Source organism: Barbus barbus, assembly GCF_936440315.1.
Source record: "Barbus barbus genome assembly, chromosome: 15".
Lineage (NCBI taxonomy): Eukaryota > Metazoa > Chordata > Actinopteri > Cypriniformes > Cyprinidae > Barbus > Barbus barbus.
In genome coordinates this window covers 7,276,178-7,300,471 of record NC_136743.1, presented here as the reverse complement: position 1 = coordinate 7,300,471, position 24,294 = coordinate 7,276,178, and the positions used below count along the sequence as shown (strand labels likewise).

The 24,294-nt window shown below is 37.4% G+C and overlaps 1 protein-coding gene across 5 annotated transcripts; it reads right to left on the bottom strand.

Moving 5' to 3' along the window:
* Nucleotides 1–399: 399 nt before the first annotated feature.
* LOC306881752 (zinc finger E-box-binding homeobox 1-like) lies at nt 400–21,631 on the bottom strand. Of its 5 annotated transcripts, none has more exons than XM_079436001.1 (10): nt 21,443–21,631; nt 14,050–14,211; nt 13,458–13,505; nt 10,902–11,045; nt 10,621–10,823; nt 10,381–10,486; nt 6,868–8,495; nt 5,077–5,640; nt 4,812–4,980; nt 400–3,555 (listed from the first exon to the last, which is right to left on the bottom strand). In XM_079436001.1, the coding sequence occupies exons 1-10, from the start codon at nt 21,498–21,500 to the stop codon at nt 2,999–3,001; spliced, it is 3,639 nt and encodes a 1,212-aa protein (XP_079292127.1). In that variant the 5' UTR covers nt 21,501–21,631; the 3' UTR covers nt 400–2,998. The 5 variants fall into 5 exon arrangements, with proteins under 5 accessions (XP_079292127.1, XP_079292128.1, XP_079292129.1 ...); XM_079436002.1 differs by having other exon boundaries at nt 4,812–4,977; XM_079436003.1 differs by lacking the exon at nt 21,443–21,631 and adding an exon at nt 20,264–20,523.
* Between the last annotated feature and the right edge of the window lie 2,663 nt (nt 21,632–24,294).

Sequence of the window (24,294 nt, the reverse complement as noted above, 5' to 3'; positions counted from 1 at the left end):
TATTGATACAGTATGACAGTTTATATTTTTTATAGATAAAGATGCAGACTGAGCCCATGAGGAAAAAAATATGAAATTAGTCTGACGCATTTTATTCACTGATTTCTTGATCTAATACTCCCTCATTTCACTCTTAAGTGGAAATTGCAAACTATTTCCTCTCCATTCCAATGGATACATTTTCTTGCAAGTCTTTGCAATAGTAGAGTTTGTCCTAATCCTAATGTTTTGCTGGATTTTTAGATTCAAAACCTCACAAACAGTGGATGCTATGTCACTTAACACTTAAATGAAACGCTAAACATCTTGGAAACCCACTGTTGTGTGGAAATGATTAAATATTAGCACGCTTTCACTAAATATGTTAAAGAATAAATAAGTAATTTAGAAATTACCTGGTGCTTCACTTCATTTTATTTTATGGGGCATCAAAAAAGGAAACAAAGGAAGAAAAAAATCTTACAAACAGGTTTATCACCTCGTGAAAAATGTGACATTTACACACACAATGCAAAATTGGCACAAATAAAAACAGACAGACAAAATGGGTTGACTACAACACCAGTACAACAACATGAATCCATGCTCTTCATCACAGGTTTAAGGGTCATTTACTATTAATTACTGTGAAGCTGTTGGAAAAGGGTCAGGATTCAAGAAAAACTGAAGCAATGGGTGCAAATATCTGCCTGATTGACTTTTTGTGGTAGAGTTAAAAAATAAGTTGAAATGATAAAACTAATACTGCTAAGTTCGGCTTTATATACTGTATATCAGGGTCTAACCTCCTTCGTGGCACTGAGATCAATTCGAAAGTACATTGTGTTAAACTAAAGTGTTGTGTATTACACACGCAATAAATAAAGCAATACAAAAATAAGACGTATATAAAAAGGTTCTACAAATGAAACATTCGTCAATGACAATAATACTGATGGCATTACACAATATACACATGCATAAACACAAAAGAATAAACATTTTGAAATACATTGAAATTAATAATACTGTAAGGTCTGCTCAGACACAATCAACTAAAACATTTTTAATCCTATGCGCCTCTTCCAAAGTGCTGCTTTCTTTGTGTACTTCACAGTCATATTACATTTGCCTTCTGCATGACATCGCGATGCTAGATTTAGTCTCATCTATAGGGCCATACACGTTGGAAATCTTAATAACAGAGAGAACACTTGCTGATAATTATGGGTTGTGCTCTCCTATACAATCCTATGGTTAATAAATTTCTTTCAAGTATATTTCTTTCATCATCATTCATCAAATAATCCTTAACCTGCTTCTAATTGGTTTGTATTCATTACTTGGTTTGGCTATTTGTTTTAGGTTATTATATGATTCTATATATATTGTATTATCTTTTGTCTGGCAATACAAAAGTGGGCTAAGAGAGAGAGAACTTTTCTAAACACTGAAAACCAGCATGAGTTATAACAGCTTGACTGTGCCATTTAATTACAAATGAGGGCAGTGTTACTTTCTGTAAATTTGTCAAATCTGTTGGGCTGGGTCCTTGAGCAGTGTGTCTAGATTGTCCGGTGTGACTGTGGAGCACTGTGTTAATGTTTGTGAATGGCACTTACAGCTTGGCGGTCTTGCATAAGGCGGTGGGTGTGCAGTTCCTTAAAGCATCTCCTATGAACACAGACTGACACATTACAACATAAAGCCACGCAAAGATGAATGAAACAACAGGTGAAACTGCCTTTTGAAGTTGACACTTTTTTCCTGAAGTTTTTTTGTTTTCATATGGTGTCATGATCGTGAAAAGTATGTTTTCAAAACATTTTTTACAGTTGCCGACAAATATTTTGGAGTGCTTATTACAAAATGTTTTTTTTGTTTTATAGAATTCAAATCTGATTTGAATTATTATTCAGTTCATTACAAGTGACCAGTTTAAATTTAATCAAAACGCGATTTAAGTTTTTAAATGATAATAAGCATTCCTATGAATATTTCCATAATTAATTGTTTAAATTTTCTTCTTTTTATAAATGAGCTATTAATAGTGAAGTGCAATTTAACTTCCTTCATAAGGCAGACAAACAATCGATGGGAAAACAAGGCAATGCTAACAACAGCCTGCCTGATTAACACGAGAAAAATACTGAATGGTATCTTAAACTTGAGACATCTGTGGTTAACCTCACAAAGAAATGTCCAGGTCATATTTCACCCCCAAAAATCAAGTTAAAAGTTACATTTTGCATTAAGAAAATAGTCTAATTTAAAAACGAGCTTTTTTGCATTGGATTTTGACAATTACGCATATGAATAAGTTTTCATTACTGTAATGTGATTAAAATACTGTAATACAGTAATGAAAACCATTCTGTCTGGACACAGTTTTTTCCCTTTTAAATTAAAATCAGCATGAATTAAACTATGGTATAAATAAAAACAATTGTAAATATACATTGATTTTAAAAGTATTCTTTAAAAAATGTCTGTGATGTTTTAAAAATAGACTTCATTGTCATCGTGCAAAATCTAATTTCTTAATGTTTTTCTTTTGATTTTTCAAGTGAAATATGACCCTTCTTGACAGTTTTCATGAGAATCACCCTCCGTAAGTAAACCAGCTATACCTGCAGTGCAGAATTTAGTTTTGCTTCTCAAAACTTTAAAATACTGATTTTCGTAAACTTCATTGGCAAATATAAAGGTATAGAAATCTTGACTGTACAGAGCAACAAAAGCACGTGAACACTGATAAATCCAGGGGCGGTTCAGTAACGGAACAAAGCCAAACAACTGAAACTTTGAAGTCCTACGAAGTGTAGTTGAGTTGGAGTTTCTGTTTCTCCTTTTTTTTAAACAAGGAAATAATGTATTTTAAATCAGGCACACCTGGGTTTTATACACAGTAAAGAGCTGAGACCGTTTCCGTTGCAACCGACGACTAAGTTTACAATGAAGAGCTTGTCACCTCTTTCATTAGTCCCACGTGAGTGACTGTAAAAAGAGCGTTCATCCTTCAGTCCTCGGTTGCCATCTCTGTGTTTTCTTCATTATTTGTGAGAACTGTGTCCTCCTCCTTTGACTCCTCCGTCTCCATAGCATCCTCCGTTTCCACGGTTTCCTCCTCCAAAGTGTCAGTATCTCCGAGCTCCACCTCCATCACCATTCCTCCTTCCTCTGTCTCTTGCTCCTCATGTCCTCGGTCCTGCTCTTCCTCTCCGCCGCTCTCCTCGTCATCCTCGTAATCTTCTCCCACTTGCACCACTCTGATATCACTCATGTCCAGAGCGGATAAATACTCTTCCTCCTCTCCGTCACTCTCTCTCTCGTCCGAGTCGAGCTGAGAGGGAGGAGTGGAGGTGCTGGCCTGCTCTGGCAGCTCATGAGTGTCTCTCTTGCAGTAGGAGTATCTGTGGTTCATGTGCTGAGAATAAGAGCCTGAGTGAGAGAAGCGTTTCCCGCACTTGTCACACTGGTAGGGCTTCTCTCCGGAGTGTAGTCGCGTATGCTCGATCAGGTGGTGCTTGTGTTTGAAAGCTTTATTACAGATGCTGCACTCGTGAGGGCGCTTACCTGGAATAATGATGATGCAATTCGATGAGGTTAGCACAAAGGAAGTACATATTAACAGGCAAGAGTTTTAGGACACTTTCAAAATGTATGAATGCCACTGCATTAGATCAGGGGTTTCAAACTTTATAAGATAAGATATAATATATTACTATTATAATGCAACTTCTTTCTAAAATAAATGGAAATGTGTGTGTATATATATATATGTATATATATATATATATATATATATATATATATATATATATATATATATATATATATATATATATATATATATATATATATATATATATATATATATATATATATATATATATATATATATATATATTTATTTATTTATTTATTTTTTTTTTTTTTTTTGAATGTATAATATGAGGAACTAGGGAAAATATATATAGATATGATTCACATATGCATATATATATGTATGGTTGAAAACCCTGGCAAATATCTTACCTGGTTGCATTTGGAAACAAATATGTGTAACCAGGAGGTGGCGCTATTGCACCATATGTTTCATGTTTTTCTTCCTACCTTAATTGCAAACAGGTGTTTCTTGCTATAGTGAATACTGGTGTTATGTGACCAGAACAGGATAAAAGCTTCTACAGTCTCTCTCTTCTCCTAAGCCAGATGCTACATAAAATGTTTTACTGAGCTTGCCTAAATATGTTGATTATGGAGAGCTTTGTATGGAGCTGGTGATTGTTATTCTGTTTCTTTGTGTTTGGACAGAGAGGGAGGCACGGTTTTTTCATCTTTTTGCTTTTTTTTCTTAAGGAAAAGCTAACGGTTATAAAAGTTTGGTTTTGTCAGTTTTTATTTATTATTATTATTGTTTTCTGAGGTCCTTGTCCTGTCCCTCTCCTTTTTAATTTATTGTATTATTTTTATTTGCTGCTTATTTAGTTTTTTTAAATAATATTAATAATAATATTGTTAAAAATATTGATTTGTTTTTTTGTTATTTGAGGGCCTGTCCCTCTCCTGATGAATTAAATTACTCCCCCGGTTTATCTTAAACTTTATTTTACTTTATTATTTTTACATTTACATGTACTTTTTTTTTATTTTTATTTTTTTTATATCAGCATGTTTTCTTTGTAAATCAAATCCAACACTTTGGTTTTGCAAGCACCACCAGCTGAGGTATATACAGGTATATTTTAGTTTCTAATATTACCTAACAAGAATACATTTTAAGTGTCCAATTCCTGTAAATTGTGTCATTCACAAGCGTTTTTTCATACCTGTGTGTTCATACTTGTGTCGCAGCAGTGAGCTGCTCTTCTGGAAGATTTTGTCACACAGATCGCAGGCATACAGGCCACCGACAGTCTTCCTTTTCTTCTTCATTAGAGGTGAATCGTCATCGTTCTGGTCCTCTGACACACAGTCTGAAGCCGTGTCCGCCACCTTCTGAGGGACAGAAAGACGGAGCAAATGAGTCCAGAACAACATCATCATAAAAGGCATGTGCAGAACCTAATGTTTGTGTGTATTTGTTGTGCTTACCGGACAGTTGTTGAGTATCACCGTCCCCTTTGTGTCTGTCAAAGACTTGTCTGGTGTTTTAACGCTGGGGTTGGTGGTGTAGGTGTAGGTGAGCTGAGGGATGAGGATGGTTCGTTTGTTACCGGATATTGTCGTGCTGATGCACGGAACACCACCTGGCTCTGCTATGGCAACCAGCGTTGGCAATGATGCTGTCAAAATGTTTAATTGACCCGTGCCGGCCTGCGTCACATAGATGGTGTTGCCTGGCAATGGTTGCTTCTTGAGGCAGGTGAGGTTGAGCGGTTCCTTTTGGGTGGAGACCGGCAGCTTAGTGGTGGTGCTGGCTTGAGCGGAGCTGGATTTTGGGAGCGAGAGATCCAGAGGTTCACACTGCAGCTCCTCCTCTATGTCTTCTGTCTTGACAATGACAAGATCATCGGTGGAGACGCTGGCTGGAGGGGAGGCGGGTGAAGCGGCGCTTCCATTTTGGGAGTCCACTGAGATGTCATCAGGGGGTTGAGTGGGAGTGCAGGTGGCTTGAGTGGAGTTCATTCCTTCAGATGTAGCAGATGGTGTAGTTTTCTTAGACAAAGAAGCAAGACGTTATTAATATGTTTAGGAAAAACCCATTCATTTTCAAAAGCATCATTAATGACAACCTTAAGAAGATGTGGTAACACTTTACAATAAGATGCCATTTGTTAACATTAATGTATTAACTAACATGAACAAACAATGAACAATGCATTTATTACACTATTAATCTTTGTTAATGTTAGTTAATGAAAATACAGTTCACAGTGCATTAACTAATGTTAACAAACACAACTTGTGATTTTAATAAAGCATTAATAAATGCAGAAATTAACATTAACTGAGATTAATAAATGCTGTCGAAGTATTGTTCATTCTTAGTTCATGTTTACTAATGAACCTTATTGTAAATTGTTACCGAAAGTGTCTTAGGCTTGACAAGGTTATTACACAATTGCTTGATTGTGATTATTTCATCTAATGATCTGTGATTTAACGTGCACTAAAAATATATATATATATATATATATATATTTGTAATACAATTGCATTTTGCCATCCAAATTGTTTTATAAGCGAATACTGGAATGCCGTGAAAATATGAAAATAAGTATTATTAACTTATTATATTTTAAATATCTGTAAATTTATTAATATTTCTTAAATACTACTATTAAAAGTGTGTGGTCAGTAAGTTTCTTCTGCTCAGCAAGGCTACTTTTATATAATCAAAAATAGGGTAAAAACAGTCAGATTGCAAAATATTATTACAAGTTTAAATTTTAATTTTCTATTTGAATGTATTTTTTTAATTTGGTTATCAATTTTTAAAACATTACTGCTTAATATTTTTGTGGAAACGTGAAAAACAGCAACATTTATTTGAAATATATATTTTTAACAACGTTAAAGTATTTACTGCCACTTTTAATAAAATAAATGCGTCTTTGTTAAAAATATTAATTAAAAGTTTTTTTTGAACGGTTGTGTGTACACTGTATATACACATTATATATCTTTATTTGTAAATATTTTATTTAGTATTTAAAATGTGTCATAACATTTCAGAGTTTTAAAGAAAGATCTAACAGCTTCCTAAAAATCCTAACATTTTATCATGAGTCCATGTTAAATAAGAATAAATTACATTTTAAGGTGTGTTCTGCGTTAGGCTTTTACTTAATTATCCAATGAATAGTATTTATTGTCAGAAAAGATGAAATTCAGAATTGTGACAGCCCTATTTTAGCATTACATAAAATGTTTTGTACTTACCTCTTCTTTGTTTTTTAGGTTGCCTACAGCCTGGAGCAATATCTTCTTGGAGCGCATCTTCTGGTACCACTTGCTGACCGCCTCTAGAGGTAACTTGACTGTCTTGGCCACCTGAGACAGCTGCTCCTCGCTAGGATCTGGGTTCTGACTGTAGGCCTTCAGAAGAGGAAGGAGGCGTTCTGCAGCTCCACTCTTATCCTTATCCAGTAGAGAGGAGAGAGAGATAGTTGTGGGCAACTCTTTGGCGTCACTGCCTTGACAGTCCGAAGGCTTACGTTTGCTCGGGGAGCTGTCGCAAAGCAGACACGTTGCGTAGTTATGGAAGTTATCTCCACAGGTGACGCCACTGTGAACCGTTCCAGAGTGTGCCACTGGCTCAGTTGTCGCTGTTGTTTGTTTCCCTTCTTTATTTTCATCAGTTTGCATCTCGTTGTCATCTTCACTCTGCAATTCGGGCTCGATCTCGGACGGAGAGGCCGGTTCGGTTTTGATTATGATTTTTGGTGGTGTGGTCAGGTTTTGTTTTTCACATTTATCCTCCAGTGAACCTGTTTTTTCAGTTGTCTCCCCCTTCTCTGCTGGAGGAGTGTTTGTTGTCTTCTCTGGGGTTGATTTAGTCTCGGTGCTCTGTGTGTTGGAATTGGCGACAGGTATTTGTCGAACCACGAGGCTCTGCGTCCCATCTGCCCTTCTCACCAGCAGTAAAGTTTGCTGGGTGAGCTTTGGTTGTGCGGCCCGAGCTTGAACCAACCTTGCGGCCTGCGCAGGCGTTATCTTGATGATAGACGGTGGTTTGCTGAGGTTTCCCGTTTGGACTGGTTTAATGATGTTTACCTGTGTAGGTTTTGGTGTCCCTGATGTTTGTGTTTCAATCGAGTTGGACTGTACCGACTGAAGCTGCACCACATTTGGCTGTGCGACATTAGACGCTGTAGATTTTGCTTGCGCTATACCGGTTTGCGTCGCTGTGGGTTGCGTTGTGTTCACTTTTACTGCCTTGAGTTGTGAGTCCAGCTGGGGGTTGTAGTTGATGATAATTTTGGCATTTCCGTCTTGTCCCAAAACTGGCAAAGAGATGGCCGAGATCACCTGCGGCTGCGCCTGCAACACAACAGCTTGCGCCTGCGCCGGCACTTGACCTACGATTTTAGCACTTGTTCCGTTTGCATTGGTGCAAGTCAATACCTGTTTGATGACATTACCGTCCATCGCTGCATTCAGCGCATTTTGTAAGTCACTTAGGTTGATGCTGATTGGCTGTACAAGCCCAACAGTGGGCAGGACCAATGTTTGGACGGCGCCTTGCTGAGCCACGACTCCATTGGTAGTGGCGGTGGCTATCATAGGTGTTGCTGGCGCAGGTTTGGGTTGCTGTTCAATAAGCTCCTGTTTGATCTGTTTCAGGGGGAGCTGCTCTTGTAGAGGTTTGTTGGTAATGTCCAACTTCTCCCTCAGAAGGATGTGTGTGGGGCGAGAAACGGTAAGAGCCGTTTTCACTCCAGGTGTATGAGGCAGGCCGTTGACCGCAGGGGTCACGCTCGCACATTTCTTACTGCTGATGTGAGAGCTGTAGGATCCCGAGTGTGAGAAACGCTTCCGACAATTAGAGCACTCATATGGCTTCTCACCTGCATAAACACAGAGAGAAAGAAGCTTAGAACTTCTAAGTATATGTAGTTCAAGAAATTAGGCTAATACTTTTTTTCAATTAAGGTTGTATTGAATGGATCAAATGTGTCAGACATTTACAATGTTACAAAAGATTTGTATTTCAAATAAATGCTGTTCTTCTGAACTTTCTATTTATCAAAGACTTCTGAAAAAAAAAAAAAAAAATCTCAGTTTCCATAGAAACTATTAACCAGGGGTGCGTTTCCCAAAAGCATCGTTAGCTAACTATGGTCGTAAGTTCCATTGAACTCTATTGGTAACGACGGAACTTGCGACCATGGTTGCTTTTGGGAAACACACCCCAGCTCAACTGTTTTCAACATTGATAATAACAAGAAATGTAATGGCTGCTGAAAATTCCTCTGACATCACAGGAATAAATTCTATTTTAAAATATATTAAAATAGAAAACTTATTTTAAATTGCACAAATATTTCACAGTTTTTATTGTTTTGACTGTATTTTTGATCAAATAAAAGCAGACTTGGTGAGCATTAGAGAATTTAAAAAAAACATATTTTTAAAAACTACACCATTTTGTACAGGATTGCATTCTTACAACTACCTCTTTTTTTTTTTTTAAATCTGTGCAAACAAGAAGTTTCCTTTTTTTTTTTCAAAACATACAAAAAAAATAAATACTGTTTCTGCAATCCAGAAAACATACTTGCTGTTGCCATTTCCCGGTGTTTCCCTCAGACAATGAAATGAAACGCAGCGCGAACGTCTGACTGTACAAAGCTTATGAATATTTAATGAGTAAAGTATTGTTCAGTTCATGATTGGTGGTGTTACTTAACAATTCTTGTTTACTGTATACAGTTAGCAAAATGCTGGGCTAACACTTCTGTGACACAGGGTTTTATAACTTTGGGTTACAAGCAATGTTAAAGGTGCCATAGAATGCATTAATACAAAATTTTAAATTGTTCTCTGATATCTACATAGAAGGTATGTGGCTTAGGTAAGGGCAAAAATTATTTTACATGTGCATTTACAACCCTAGGATTTCTCCCTAGAATGAAATGGTCTGTTATTGGCTTATTTAGAAGGGTCATGAATAATAATGTTCGTGTTATTTTATTAGAATGCGCTATTCGCTTTCCGTGCCTTTCTGAATACATACACCAACCCATCCCTGCACAGCCTGGAACATAACATTTATTTCCATGATCTACCATTTTTGCTGCTGTCCTCGCTTGTTTCTTCACAATACCTGCAGAACTTCTGATGGTTCGGCTGGCCTGGAACATGGGCGGGTATATGTAAACGTTGGGGGCGTAACTATTAGTGATCCCGACTGTTATGTCATAATCGGTGTTATGTTCTGATTCGCCTATTTTTCAGTGATCTTTTTTTGTTCACGAGATTTACATAAGGAGGAGGAAACAATGGTGTTTGAGGCTCACTGTATGTCATTTCCATGTACAGAACTCTTATTATTCAACTATGCCATGGTAAATACAGTTTTCCATTCTATGGCACCTTTAAAAATAAAAACTGACAAGGTTAAAAGTGGAAAGTGAAAATCCTGTCTTTTACTCAACTTCAAGTTGTTCCAAATCTGTCTCAGTTTATTTCTTCGGCTGAACACAAAATAATATATTTACAAGGATGTTGGTAACCAAACAATTGCTGGTCCCCTTGACATCCATAGTATGGAAAAATACCATGGAAGTCAGTGGAGACAAACATTTTTCAAAATATCTTCTTTGTTTTCAGTAGAAGAAAGACATTTATATAGGTTTGGAACAACTTGAAGGTGAGTAAATGATGACAGAATTTTACAAAGACACTAACTAGTTACATCCACTGCCAGAATAATTTCTGTACTTCTCTGACCGCTGTGTATGCGTAGGTGCTCCTTCAGGTGATGTTTGTATTTGAAGGCCTTGGAGCATTCTGTACACTTGAACTTTCTGTTTCCGCCAGACTGAGAAATAGTCCGCTGAGAAAAGAGAGAGAGACAGGAAAAGACAATAGTTTGAAAGCGCTTGAGTCAACATGTGACTGTGAACAAAAGCTCTGTGTGATTTCCTCCAGTGGTGTGAACATCATGAAGGTGTGAGTGCAGCGCTGTACCTGTTCCCGGATGTGTCTGTGTGCGGTCATGTGACGGACGAGCTGCGTGTGGTAGGTGAAGGTGTAGCTACAGAGGGAGCAGCAGTAGTTGTCATCGCTCTTTTCATGGCGTAGTTTAATGTGCTCCTTCAGCGACGTGTGACGCTTGTAACCGCGGGAACAGTGCGGACAGGTGTGCAGCTGCGAGAATGCGTCAGGAGTACCTGACAGACAGATGTATAATTAAATAAACAGTAGCGAAATAAGCAACTAAAGAAAAGACACAAAACATTGGTGGCTACCGTTCTCATCGTGAACCCCTCGCTCTGGTGTGCTCTGATGCTCCTCTGGGGCGTCTGAGTAAATATGCTCTGTTTCCGTCTGCTTTTCCTCACTGGCCACTTCATCATCAGCACCATCTTCCTCATCATCAGTGACACACTCCTCTTTCAAACACACACAGGCAAATTAGAACACAGGCAAAATTTCTCAACTTGTGCTTCAGCATGAAATACAGGTGTTGGTCAAAATAATGTGAACACCTGGGAAATAAAAGCAATACTTCTTTATTAAGGTGTTTTAGCAACATTTGTCTATAATACAGCTTCCAACTGTCTTAGAATAGATTCATACAATGACTAAATGGCCCACAGTGGAAAGTCATGTATCAGAACATCTGCCAGTTGCTTTAGAGATGTTGGAGGCAATCTGCTTTTCACTTTTTTTATTTTATTTTTTTTCTTCAAATCTGCCCACAGTGGTGATATAATATTCAAGTCAGGTTATTTGTCTGGTTAGGGAAGAAGCTGAAATCAGAGAGTACAGACTACTAAAAAAAACAAATTCCATTTGGAGCTGAAGATAATGAGGAAATTACATCGCTCCCTTCACCAAGTGCATTCCAAACGACTACATAATGGCACGCACGTGCCCTGCTCACTCCAAAGTCCCCACTCCAAGGGGATAGGGATGATCACTCCCATATGGAATTTGCCCGTGAACCGTTCGGTACACGATATGTGTACCGTTACACCCCTAATAATAAATCAGCATATTAGAATGATTTCTGAAGAGTCATGTGACACTGAAGACTGGAGTAATGATGTTCAAAATTTTGCTTTGCATCACAGAACTACATTATATTTTAAAGTATATTACAACAGAAAACCATTATTTTAAATTGTAATACCGGCAATATTTTACAATATATTTTTTCTGTATTTTTGATCAAATAAATGAAGGCTTGATGAGCAAAAGATGTGCAATGTTTAAAAACAGTAATGTGTCCAAACGTTTGACCAGTATTGTACATCTGTATGATAACAGAAAACTGGCTTGCAGAAAGAGCATCACAGCTTGAGCTAGCTAGCAAATACCTCGTAAATTGTCTAGCTACTGTATAAACACTTTTTGGTATTTACTAGTTACAGATCAAATATATTTATATGTAGTCTTTGGGCTCAAATGCAGCAAGTGTGGCTTCAGAGAAAATGGAGGGGAATCCCCCTCATAGGTCACCAGAGGGGATTGTGTGTGGGGGAGGGTCATTTTTAGACTTTTGTTTTATCTCACCTAAATGTTTGTTCAGTCAGTGTATTAGACACAGCACAAGGACGTTTTATACATTTTTTTTGTAATGTTCATGTAATTTACAATGGACCAAGATGGACATTTTGATATTTTGTGTGCAGGATTTAAGAAATGATTATAGAGGAAAGCACAGTGCATGTAGGGGGTGTGGCCTCAATAGCCCTGCAGTAAACAGTGTGCATGTGATTGAGCAATGTGTAGAGTAGAAATTAAACTGAAATTGTATTAAATCTGGTTGTTTTAACCAAGATTATGCTACAAGATTTTGTTCTCAACTACATTTAAATTCCCAGTTCTTGCTATTTTGCAAATTTCCAGTTTATTCCTGTTAATTCCCATGGAATGTTTCCAGTCTTGAAAATTCCCGGAATTTTGGAACCCTACACACAGACACTGAATTTTTTTGTTGGATGGTAATGTAGCAGTCTTATAAAACTACAGTGTTCTTATATTTGACCGGGAAGTGGGCTAGTATGGCCCACGCGTGCTATGGGGGCCCATAAGGACCAGGTGACGCATTACGAATGAATAACGACCTGAGAGAGGAATGAGCTCACATACACCTGATCCAGCCATCATACACTAACACACTCTCACATGTCAGTTCAACTATTTTTCTCTTTACCAAAGTAATTTCAAGCTCTTTGACTTTCCATGACAAGCAGGCCTAAGTAGAGTAAGAAGCCAAGCCTTCTCCAATTCTCAGCAACTTCAGTGAAACTGAAAACTTGTGTATTAATCTAAAACTCCCTGTTGTTTTCTGTTCTGTCTTAAGGTGGAATATAGTACATGACTTTTAAAATCTGAACACATGCCGACCTAAATAGTTACAAAGGAAAAACTGGGCATCATACACTAAAAGACTAAGGAACAAACACTAGCCTTTCATGTCATTCCAGACACAACAAACTCAAGCAGAAACATGCACTTCATTGCTGCGAAGTGAAATCAATATGTTCTAAAATCAGCTCAAAACATCAAATACATTTGATATTTTCTGACTGGATGAAAAATTCTGAAGCTAAAAAATCTCCATGCACATCATACACTACGCATTTTTGTGAAATCTGTCAACTTGGATTGCCCAAAATCTGTTGTTTCTAGCATTGATCCCCCCCGCCCCCAGACTGCATATCAGGGCAAAAATCTGTGCAAAACTTATGTAGCGTATTCCGGCCTTCCAGCCTTTATACTGGGAAAAAGCCTAAGAAATAAATTAAAAACAAGAAATATACAAGAGTTCTTTGACTGCGTTGCACTAAACTGACCTTTAACCCTTATTTCTTGTATTAAAGCATCTGGCCTCAGGCTGCCATCTGTTGAAAGAAAAAAATAAAAATCTAATTACCTCAATGTTTTGATAAAATTAATTTATTATTAAAATAGGATTTATGACATTTAGTTTTAAATTTGTCTCCTATTGTTAAGAAACTGTTCAAGGGATGGAACCCCAAAAATATTTTTTTTTTGCCGAATGTAATACAAAATGTAAATCCTTTTCAATTGTTTCGAAGTATTTTTAATGCTAGTAACCAGTTAACATTACTAGTTTGTTCTGATCATGAAACCAAAGAATTGTTTTTACAATAAACTTTCAGAAGCGCCACTTCTCTCCTCAATCCTGCACACTTATGAGGGGAAAAGTTCACCTATCTAGTGATGAGTGCAACAGCTGTACTAGACTCTGCACCACAGAAGCCATTCTGTGATAAGATGTATGTCAAACATTAGTCACTCTAATTCTTGCAACTTTGTCTAATACACAAATGTTTACATGGTTTATTTCAAGGCTTCACGGTTTCTGCTCAGAACTAACAAAAATAAATACATGAAATTAATAATTTCTTATAGTTTACTCACCATCCTGTATGCATGTGTCAGAGAGCTGCCGTGCTGCTTTGAGCTTGGATACGGAGGACTTTTGGTTAGGATCGTCAGCAATACTGTCCTCCTCTACAATGTGCAGTTTGTCTTCATCGTCTGAATCTGAGGTCGCCTCCGGCACACTGCTAAAACTCCTCACTGCATGAGAGACAGAGAATGGCCTGTTTAGTTTAGCATCACAGATGTTCCCAAACTAACAAGAGATATCACACTCTTTTTGCACTAATGGCCATGTTTGATGTTGTTAAATAAAATGTGCATGTGTTTGCAAACAGGACACTTGTTTGTTCTGTTCAAGCGGTGACGTGTCTGTAATCAGTAACAGCTGTGATTTTTGGCATAACTGAGGGTTCAAACATGTAAACACACACACACACACATGCAGAAATATGAGCACACATACAATACAAGGTATGATCTGTGCCCTGAAGACAGGAAGTGAAATTCGGCTAATTTTAGATCAGTTTCCTGCAGCCTAGAAAAACTTTTTACCTGCTGTATGACATCATCAGAAACACAAGTATAAAATGTTTTTAATAGTATGTCATCACAGATTTTGACACATGGATTCTTTCTCTAAATCTGAGAGCAGCACTGGTTTTAAAATGCCTGTCAATTGTGCACAAGCATATGAGCTACTGGAAAACTCATCTCTGATGAACTCATCTCAAAACTCATGTCAGGATATGAAGAATACTTAAAGATGTGCATGTCAAATTTGTGTTTTTTTTTTTAGTACACAGATTTAAACATGTTTGGTTTCTATGGAGCTCATCCAGTTTCTTCTGCTGGCAGAATTAGAGGATGTCAACAGGAAGTGATGTAAAAGTGATCCAAAAAATAGTTCCTGTTTAAGGTTTCTGTTCCTTAAAATGACCTGCACAAAGTTATTTCACATACCTGTGCATGTCAGAACTGAGAATTATGTATTTCTACCCTACAGATGGAAGAATTATTCAAAAACCTTCTACGTTCTTACAGCTGATTCAGATCGCTGCTGAATATCTGGCCCATTCAGTGGACAGCTGAAATCACAGTATTTAGCTATTTAGCAGGTGCGCAATAATCAGAGATGATAGAAGAAACACATTTAAATTGAATCTAATTTCATTCGTTGTTCCAGCCACATTGAAAGGAGCTGTTGTCTCTGAATGAAAAAATAATAATGAAGACTGATGCTTCCTAGACCGCTTGAACTTTCACGGTCAAGAAAACAGATCAATTTCAGTCTGTTCTTCACACAAAGCTACTGTTTCTGAAGTGCATGAATTATACACTGCTTTTTGTGTCTCTTTTGGAGCCTGACTGTTTCTGGATTCCTTATACTTTCACATTATTACTGTTTGGAAACAAGCAGCGAGAACATTCTTCAGAACATCTCCTTTTGTGTTCCACAGAATGGAAGTCATACAGGTTTTGGAATGACATGAGGGTGAGTAAATGATGACAAGAAGCCATATGCACGCGCACACACACACACAGAAACTCTGACTTGTGCATTGATTGATTGCAATTTTTTATTTATTTTTTTAAAGCAAGATACAAGACAATTGCCCATGACGTCTGTCTGTGTATATAGTTTGTTTGAACTTTCTATTCAGTCAGTTTTCTCAAAAATATTAATCAGCACAACTGTTTTCAACATTGATGATAATAATGTTTCTTGAGCAGCATATTAGAATGATAACTGAAAGATCATGTGACACTTAAGACTTGAGTAATGATGCTGAAAATTAGGGATGCTCCGATCAGGATTTTTGCAGCCGATACCGAGTACCGATTTCTTGTCATGGTGATCGGCCGATACCGATGCCGATTCTGATGCTTCAAGCTTTATATAACATATATAATAATGTTATATAAATAATCAAAAAAATTATTCCTTATACAGTGAATTTTAATATTCCTTTAAAATGGTGTTTATGCATAACGTGTATCAGGATACTCAATATAAGACAAAAATAAATGCAAACAAAATGTTTCTGATGCAACCCAAGGCAGAGATGGGCTAGGACTCCAGTCGCATGTTTATAGCCTTCAGACTTGACTTGACCTGAAATGACTCAAGACTTTACTCGACTCGAGGAAAAGGACTTGTGAATATTTAAAAGCAACTCGAGTCTTTTATCCTTAAATACTTATATAACTGATTTTCAAAAGGCGGACCTCATCCGCAACCTGCCATCCATCCGGACCGCGAGCCGTAACAGCAGCACCACTTTAAGTGAGCAGCATGTCAACAGCGGAGAGATTCACATAACAAGCGCTCAGGGTCGTTTATGGTAAATATCTTTCAGCACTATATACTCTAGTATTTATATAAACACTATAAATACTATATAGCTAAACACTCTTTATTCGAGCCCTTTCAACTCCGTGCGCTTTCTCTCTCTCTCCCGACGTGCGTCGGCACCAAGTTCAAGAGCTGCCGCAGTTATTTTAACAACGACAGAAACATGGCGAGAGGCAAAATTATAGATTACTTTCACTAAAATACAGCAGCAAAAAAAAAAACAATGCTGCAAATATAGTTATTTTTCTTACTATCTATTTATCTATCATTTAGCATCATTAATCTATAAGTAGCCTACATTTATATATATTTAAACACCAATATGGAGAAGTCTGATGTAACTTATAAGGTTAATACTGTTCAATATAAGACTGAAGAGGAAAAAAGCAATAGAAACATTAAAACTACTGAAAGAACAAAACGGAGTAGTTTGATCACGGTTATCCACGGGCGCTGCGGATAATAAGCGGGTCGGGTAATAAAAAATGCATTCTGATTATTTGCGGGTGGATAAAATAAATCACAAATGATGCAATATTAACTACATTTTTCTAAAATAAATTTTTTCATTAGGCAGATGATTTCATTTGTGTGTGTGTGTGTTCGCCTGATCGGGAAGTTGCAGTGACAGAAACGGTGACATTCCAGATAAAGTTTAAAAGGAGTAAAGCCTCTGTTAATGCTATTGAGTAGGCTAATATGGCCAAAGAAGATATTATGTTTTATAAATAAATGTTCATAGAGCAGCCGCGATCAGCTCCGGTGCCCGTGCCATAAAGCCTGGGCTCCGCAGACACGTGCAGATCAGATCAGCTCTAACGTCACTGAATCTGCTGTTAAAAATGAACCACCCATTCATCATTATCATCATGCAAAACATACACGACATAACAAATTTTTCATTGTTTCTCGAAACGTCATAGCATTTCCACACTGGAGATGACTTGCAACATATGTCCCCACGTATCATATACGTCGTCACGCGTTGACGTCATCAAATTGCGATCGGTTCGTGAGATCTGCCAAATGTATGAGTACCGATCGAGTCATAAAATGTGAATATCGGCCGATACTGATCTCCGGCCGATCGATCGGAGCATCCCTACTGAAAATTCGGCTGTGTCATCATCAAAGAAATAAATAGTTTTAAAATATTTTACAATATTACTGTTTTACTGTATTTTTGATCAGATAAATGCAGTCTTGTTGTGCATACGAGATTTCTTTTAAAAACATTTAACATTTGAACAGTATGTTTTCAACTGATACCAGATATTCTTGATTAAAAAAAGAGAAAAGTTTTATATAAGCATATGTATGCGACTATACATGGTTGAGTGCATAAGTTTGCATACCTTTTTGCCTCTTAAGTTTATAAACTCCTTTCAAAATTTATATAAGATAAACATTTTTTTTTTAAATTTAGTACAGAAATGGTCCCCTTCAGAAGCTACGTAAGATATTGTGCGTATCTTTCCCAAACAACAGATAATGAAAGAAGCTACTAATGTATAACGACTTCTGTAAATTGTCCTATATATTATAAATATAAAATCTATTATGTGAAATGGCTTACTCTTTTTCTTTTAGTGAATTTTATCACCGAATAAAATGTGAAATGTAAATATATTGCACATTCATGCAAACACATGCACTCAACTGCATAAATGTATTTTAATGTTTGTGTACAGAGAGAACGAGAGGGATAGATGACAGTTATGGCATGTATGTCTATGGCATGTAATGTGGTGCGTTTATGTTGGGACATAATCAATTTAGATTAACTTGGGAGTAGCAGTCACCTGAGATGTCTGTTTCTCCCAGCTCTTTTGGTTAATAAGAGCCCTCAGGTATGCACACTATTTGAGCCACGTGAGACCAATTAAACACACTGTACCGTTCTCTTTCTCTCATTCATCACTGCTTCGTTCTCTCACACAAACACAAGTCCCTCCCAACCCTCCCCCACCCTAAAAAAAAGAAAGAGAAAAGCCCTCCCCTTTACCCTGAGAAACTTTCCCCCTGCCGTTCAAAGAGGCGGCAAACCGCCGGGAGAGATTAGCATGCAAAAAGAGATGCTCAGCAGTCACAAGCCCCCCCACAAACACAGAGGGAAATGTGAAAAGCTCTTGAATGCCATCCGTATCCCTTTTCCATCAACAGGGAAGTGTGAGAAGAGCTCAGTGCTACAGGTGTTCGTTTTGTCTTTGCTTGTCCCATGCATACATGCATTCACACCATACCTTTACAACACACATTAACTCATGCATTACAATATACTTGATTGTTATGAATGTAAATTGACATTTAGGGCTTTTTGTATTGTTTAGATAGAAAATTTTATTCACCTCTGTAAACATACTTTATCAGAAACATATAATACTAACAAGACAAAATTACCATATAACTATTTCAGATTATTTTGTGTTGTTAATGATAAAATATCTGACAATAAATCTGTGCAAAAAAAATAAACAATTATATATTATCTTATATTGTATGCACACACTCATATATACAGTACCACATCTATGTATGTACATGTATAATAAATGTATAGTTATACAAGTGTAATAAGGTTAGGTATGTTATTACCAGGGAAGAATATATATGAATTATGTGTTTAAATTATCATTAACACTAGAAATATACATTTACACACACACACATACATGCATAGTCCTTAAGAAAATAAAAGAAGAATATAAAACACAGTGAATTTTTAAAACAAGAGAATCATTCTGACCCGACAGAAATGATAAATGTTAACATGTGTGGCTTTAAAGGTCAAAGGTTGACTGAGGGTCAGGAAGAATGAGCAAGGGACCCCTTTTAAAACATAACCTTAATATCTTTGAAAATACCAGAGTTACAAAAAGCAACTACTGTCTGCCTGCCATTTTTAGTCTTTCTGTATCTCACTTGAGATGTGCATGAAAGTCTAAAATGCAAAATACACACTTGTAATCCCACGTGCTTCCTACCAACGTTCACTCACACATTCTACAGGACTGATAAACAACGCATAAACATATATGCTATAGTACTTGTGGTGACGCTTCTCTTACAAACATGAGGCTGAGCAACTGAACCAAAGAAAACGAGTCTCGAAAGGACCGTGTGACCTCATTTCCGTGCTGCAACGCCCTAAGATCTTAAGGTCTTCTCGTGAACATATCAAGCGCGAGAGTCAGCGGCAGGAGAAATGAAAATAAAAGCATCACCGCTCCTCCTAGTGCTTACATCATCAGTCAATCACACAAAAAACACCCTGTTCGCAGTGTATTCTTAATAAGCAAGTCATATCACACGAAACACACCAGAGAATTCACTCGGTAACGACGGGCAGTGAATCAGCGCCTCTCTAGACCTGAACACTAGCTACCTTTGTTTCCGTACAAAGAACGTGTGCCTTAAAAGATTAGTCTTCATAAAACAGCGTTTATGTACTATGCTAAAACAGCACACTTACTAAATAACGCCAATGAAAGCACCTATGTAGGTGTTTCGTCACCTATCCTACCTGGCTCGTCTCCGAGAGCAGCCCCGCCCTCACTGCAGCACATAACGGTCCACACCGCCATTACACAAATAACGGTACCTTACCGACAAAAACGACCTGTTTGACTTCTGACCAGTAATACGACGGAAAACACCACTAACAACCACCTTATGCGCTATATCTTTCGTTCCCAACCACTTTACGGCAGCTGAAACTGGACTCCTGCGCGAAAATAAAACATAAACAAAACAACCTGCGTTCTAGCAACGAGCGCACAGCGAAATAACACTCAATAGCGGATGAAAGCCAAATAAAAGGTAACGTTAATCGGTTATCAGTGTGAGCGATGCGGACGACATCTGCGATCAAACACCATCTTCGCTCTCTAACGTTACCTGCACAAGTTGCCATTTGCGGTAGTAGCGTGCGCTAGGCGCCTCTCTCGCGTTTCAACCACCGATTCCCTTCCACCGTCTGGGCAATCACGGCTCTGGACACGCGAGGAGGGTGATGAACGGTAAAGGAGGACATTGGCTCGCTCCGTTGTCTCCTCACCGTTCAGGTAAACACGTTGACGGCTCCTGAGCGTGTTACGTCGCGCACGCGCACGCACAGGAAAAGGTAGCACGGTGCTCATAACTGCACGGCGGACTATATTACCGGAAAGCAACGTCAAACCAGAAATCAGCAGCATCTATTCAGTGTTGGTCGTGGATGTTTAGATAAGACGTGAATCAAAGCAATATGTACTTTTAAGATTACTTTAGTAAATCTGATGTAAAATAGCATAGAGGCAATTTCATCTGCAGACTGCAACACTTTTGCTCTTATAAGAAATGGCAAAAGCTAGTTATTTAATTAGAAAGAAAAAAGTTTAAATAATAATAAAGTGTTGTTTGTTATTACTTAAATGAAAAATATTATCTTGAAAAGTCTAGAAATCACATTCAGCTAAGGATGGCTGGCTTTAGGATTCAGGACTGGACGCTCTTAAAGGGATAGCTCACCCAAAAATGAATATTCTGACTGCCTCAGTCACCATTCACTTTTATTACATATTTTGCAATGACAGTGAATGGTGATTCTGCTGAACATTTCCTAGAGATATAGATTTGAAACAACATGTAAAATGATAACAGATTGTTAAGTATTTTATTAGACTTGAGCTAATTTTGACGGCTTTATGGCACCAGCAACTGTCAAGAATCCCCAGAGACGTTATTTGAATGCTATAAAAGTTGATCTATATTCTAGTTTTGAATGAGTTTGATTCACTCTACGTCACAAGTTTTTTACAAGCAAACGCTATAATATTGAGCTGAGTGTTGAATAGAAGTAGTTTAAGGCTCACGCAGCTGTGCACGAGACGTGCGTGCTTCCGTGTAACGGTCCGGACAGACTCAGGTATAACGGTGCAGCTCACTGGGACAGCCCAGCCCGTTCCCATAGCACACAACTTCATAAATCGCCATTAAACTAATCCAAAGATGGAAGCAACAACTGGAGGATTTTAAAACAACTTTTCCGCCTTTCGTTCTTGTGTGTGCGACCTGATTTCAGCCTGTGGGACTCACCGTTGTTGCGTCGTGGCTGTGTCTGTTTTCTGCGCTGGCACCTGGGGCCATCCGCCATGATTTTTGCACTGTGTCTGAACGCTGCCTTGCGGATTGAGCCCCCTCTCCGCCCTCGGTTACCCCCTCCCCATAACAGGCCCCTCTCCGCACCTGGTTTACGACATTCTGCTTTACGACATAACCTTTTAATGCTGTGAGAACACACCTTCTTTGACGCCCCACCCTCTCTGTGGGCAACTAACCACTTCTTCAACTCTGGGGCAGCATTCTGTGTATGTATTAAGCGTTTATTACATTAAGAAGCAAGCGGACGAAAAGAGTTTAGAGGGATATTTACGGGGAATATGGTTATTCTTGTAATATCGGGAGCGCCCCCGACAGGCTGGGAAGTCTGATGATGTAGTTTGTTTAACTCTTTAAATGCAGGTTAAATATCGGCGTCAGTGCAACACACTGAAAGTAGCTTTTTTTAACTTTCAAAATTAGAAAATTCAACAGCAAGTTCTTGACATATTTCTCATATTTACACATTTTGTAAGTACAAATTGAGGCAATTAAAAAAAAATAATAATAATAATTAAAAAGAATATGAACAGGGACATTCAAAAAATATATAGACACTTTTTTTACAATTACAGAAAGAGCAGTTGTAATCTCTAAGCTCTAATGATTCATTAACAGGATATATCCTGCAAGCAATTTTAAAGGACACTTCTTTGGTTTTATTTGTAACAAAGTACAGACTAAGAGCTCCCCCAAAATGGTCCCACTCAAATTAGATTTAGATCTTCAGATCGTATAAAATAAATCTTTCGCCTTTTATATAATGAAAGTATTGCGACGCGTCCGATGCACAGAATTTCAGTTGTCTTCTGTCATTCATAAGCAAAGATACTGGGGTTGGATCAGGGTTATTGTTTTAAATTAAACATTGGAATATGTTGATCCACACTCACTGATATCAGATTGTCTCTCAGGGGAAAATCACTTAATATTCAAGGCCATTACCTCTCCCAATATTGGCTTTCGATCACAAAACATGTCTTTAAAAAATTTAAATCAATATATTGTTTTCTGTGAATGAGTAAGCAGAAGGATTTTCACATAATTGTGAAGTAAATATTCTAGCCTGCAAGACTGATTACTCAAAAGTCTTATTCAGGACTATTTAGTGTGGCGTTTATTGCCTTATTTCAGCTAAATTTTTCCCCCCAAAACTTACTAACCACGCATAATATTGTTTTTCTAACAAATGCAAACATCTACATCCATCTTGGTCACATATTATTGTAGCACAGTTTGTGCTGAATACAAAAAAAAAAAAAAATACATGTTGGTCAATAGTATGTTATAAGTAGCTGAAATAAGCACAAATATCAGGGCATGTCAAAACATCTCAAGGGCCCCAAAATCACCTCAGACCCCAGAGGGTTAAAAGATTAAAACCTGTATGAGGCCAACCCATTGTTCGTCAAAATATTCTCCCAGTATTCATATTAGGACTCGAACAATATATATTTTTTAAACAGATGATTCTTAAAATATTACACCTGGTCCCCCTCAAATCCTATTCAAAAATATGTGGATGCTATGCAGAGGCGTCATGCCCATTTTGAGCCAAGTGGATTTTGAATGCAGCTTCCAAAAGACAAAAAAATTGCCGAAAAATATTTTCTATGTTTAATACAATCACACCAGTGTGATTAAATCGTTAATTTTTTTTTTTACAGCACTGCGCATTATAACCAATCACACACGATTCTGTTGAGCTTATAAATGCATTGACCAATCAGAGGCGTTCAGATGAGTCATCGCTAAAATGCGGTGTTTTCATCACTCGCTCGCTGACTGAATACCTGCATATCTGTGTATGAATCTGTAAGATATTTATTTCATAGTGATTTTAATGGGAGTTTTTGAGAGTGCTTGAACTCTAGACTGTCTGTGAAAATGTTCTTTGATAATGTAACTGTTATTTGCTGTCTTTCTGTACAATGAAAGTGTTATGATAAGTAGCCAAACTTACAATGTTTTTAATATTCACATTAAATATAAAGTCAGTCGTATTAAAAATATGTTATGGCATGACACCCATATATGTTACTTAAGTAAACAGACAGGTTTTTATGCATAGTTAATAGACTACATTAGGCTACTTTGACCATCAAAATATAGGCGACAATCAAGATATTCCATGATATAGTTAATGCGTTTGGTTTGGGAGTGTTTTGAATAAAAAGGAAAAAAATACAAATAAAACATAAGTGCTATTGTCTGCTGTGTCACATGACAACCCCCCCCCCCCCCCCCCCCCCCCCACACACACACACTCGTGCCCCCTCAAAAATAATGAGTGCATGACGCCTCTGATGCTATGACAGGCAGCAAAACATTCAAGTGATTTATCAGTTTAAAAAGATTATGATTTACGTATCATAAATTATGTTAGTTGATATTACAAATATGACTGTCAGGCAGACGTGTGGTGTAGAGTGGTTTCAAATGAATGTTTTCATCTTTTCTTTTGGTTTCAATTTTAACCCCAAGCCCACAACAAAACTTGTGCCTAGTTTATCGGAAAGTGGACTGTGCTGTCCTCTGCTGGAGAAAATAATCTTGTGCATCCATGTCATCTCATAATTATTACCTAGTATGCCACAGTTTCGAATTTGTCATAATAATTTACAAAAGCATGATTTTTTTTCTCTTAAGTATCAGAATACATAAGAGTATTGAAAAAAGCATACCATTATCATTAATAAAATAAATAAAATAGTTTTATATTTACTGGCTGCAGCCAGGTGAGGTCTTTGCTTCTGCAATGTGATAACTTCTATATACCGTACGATAAC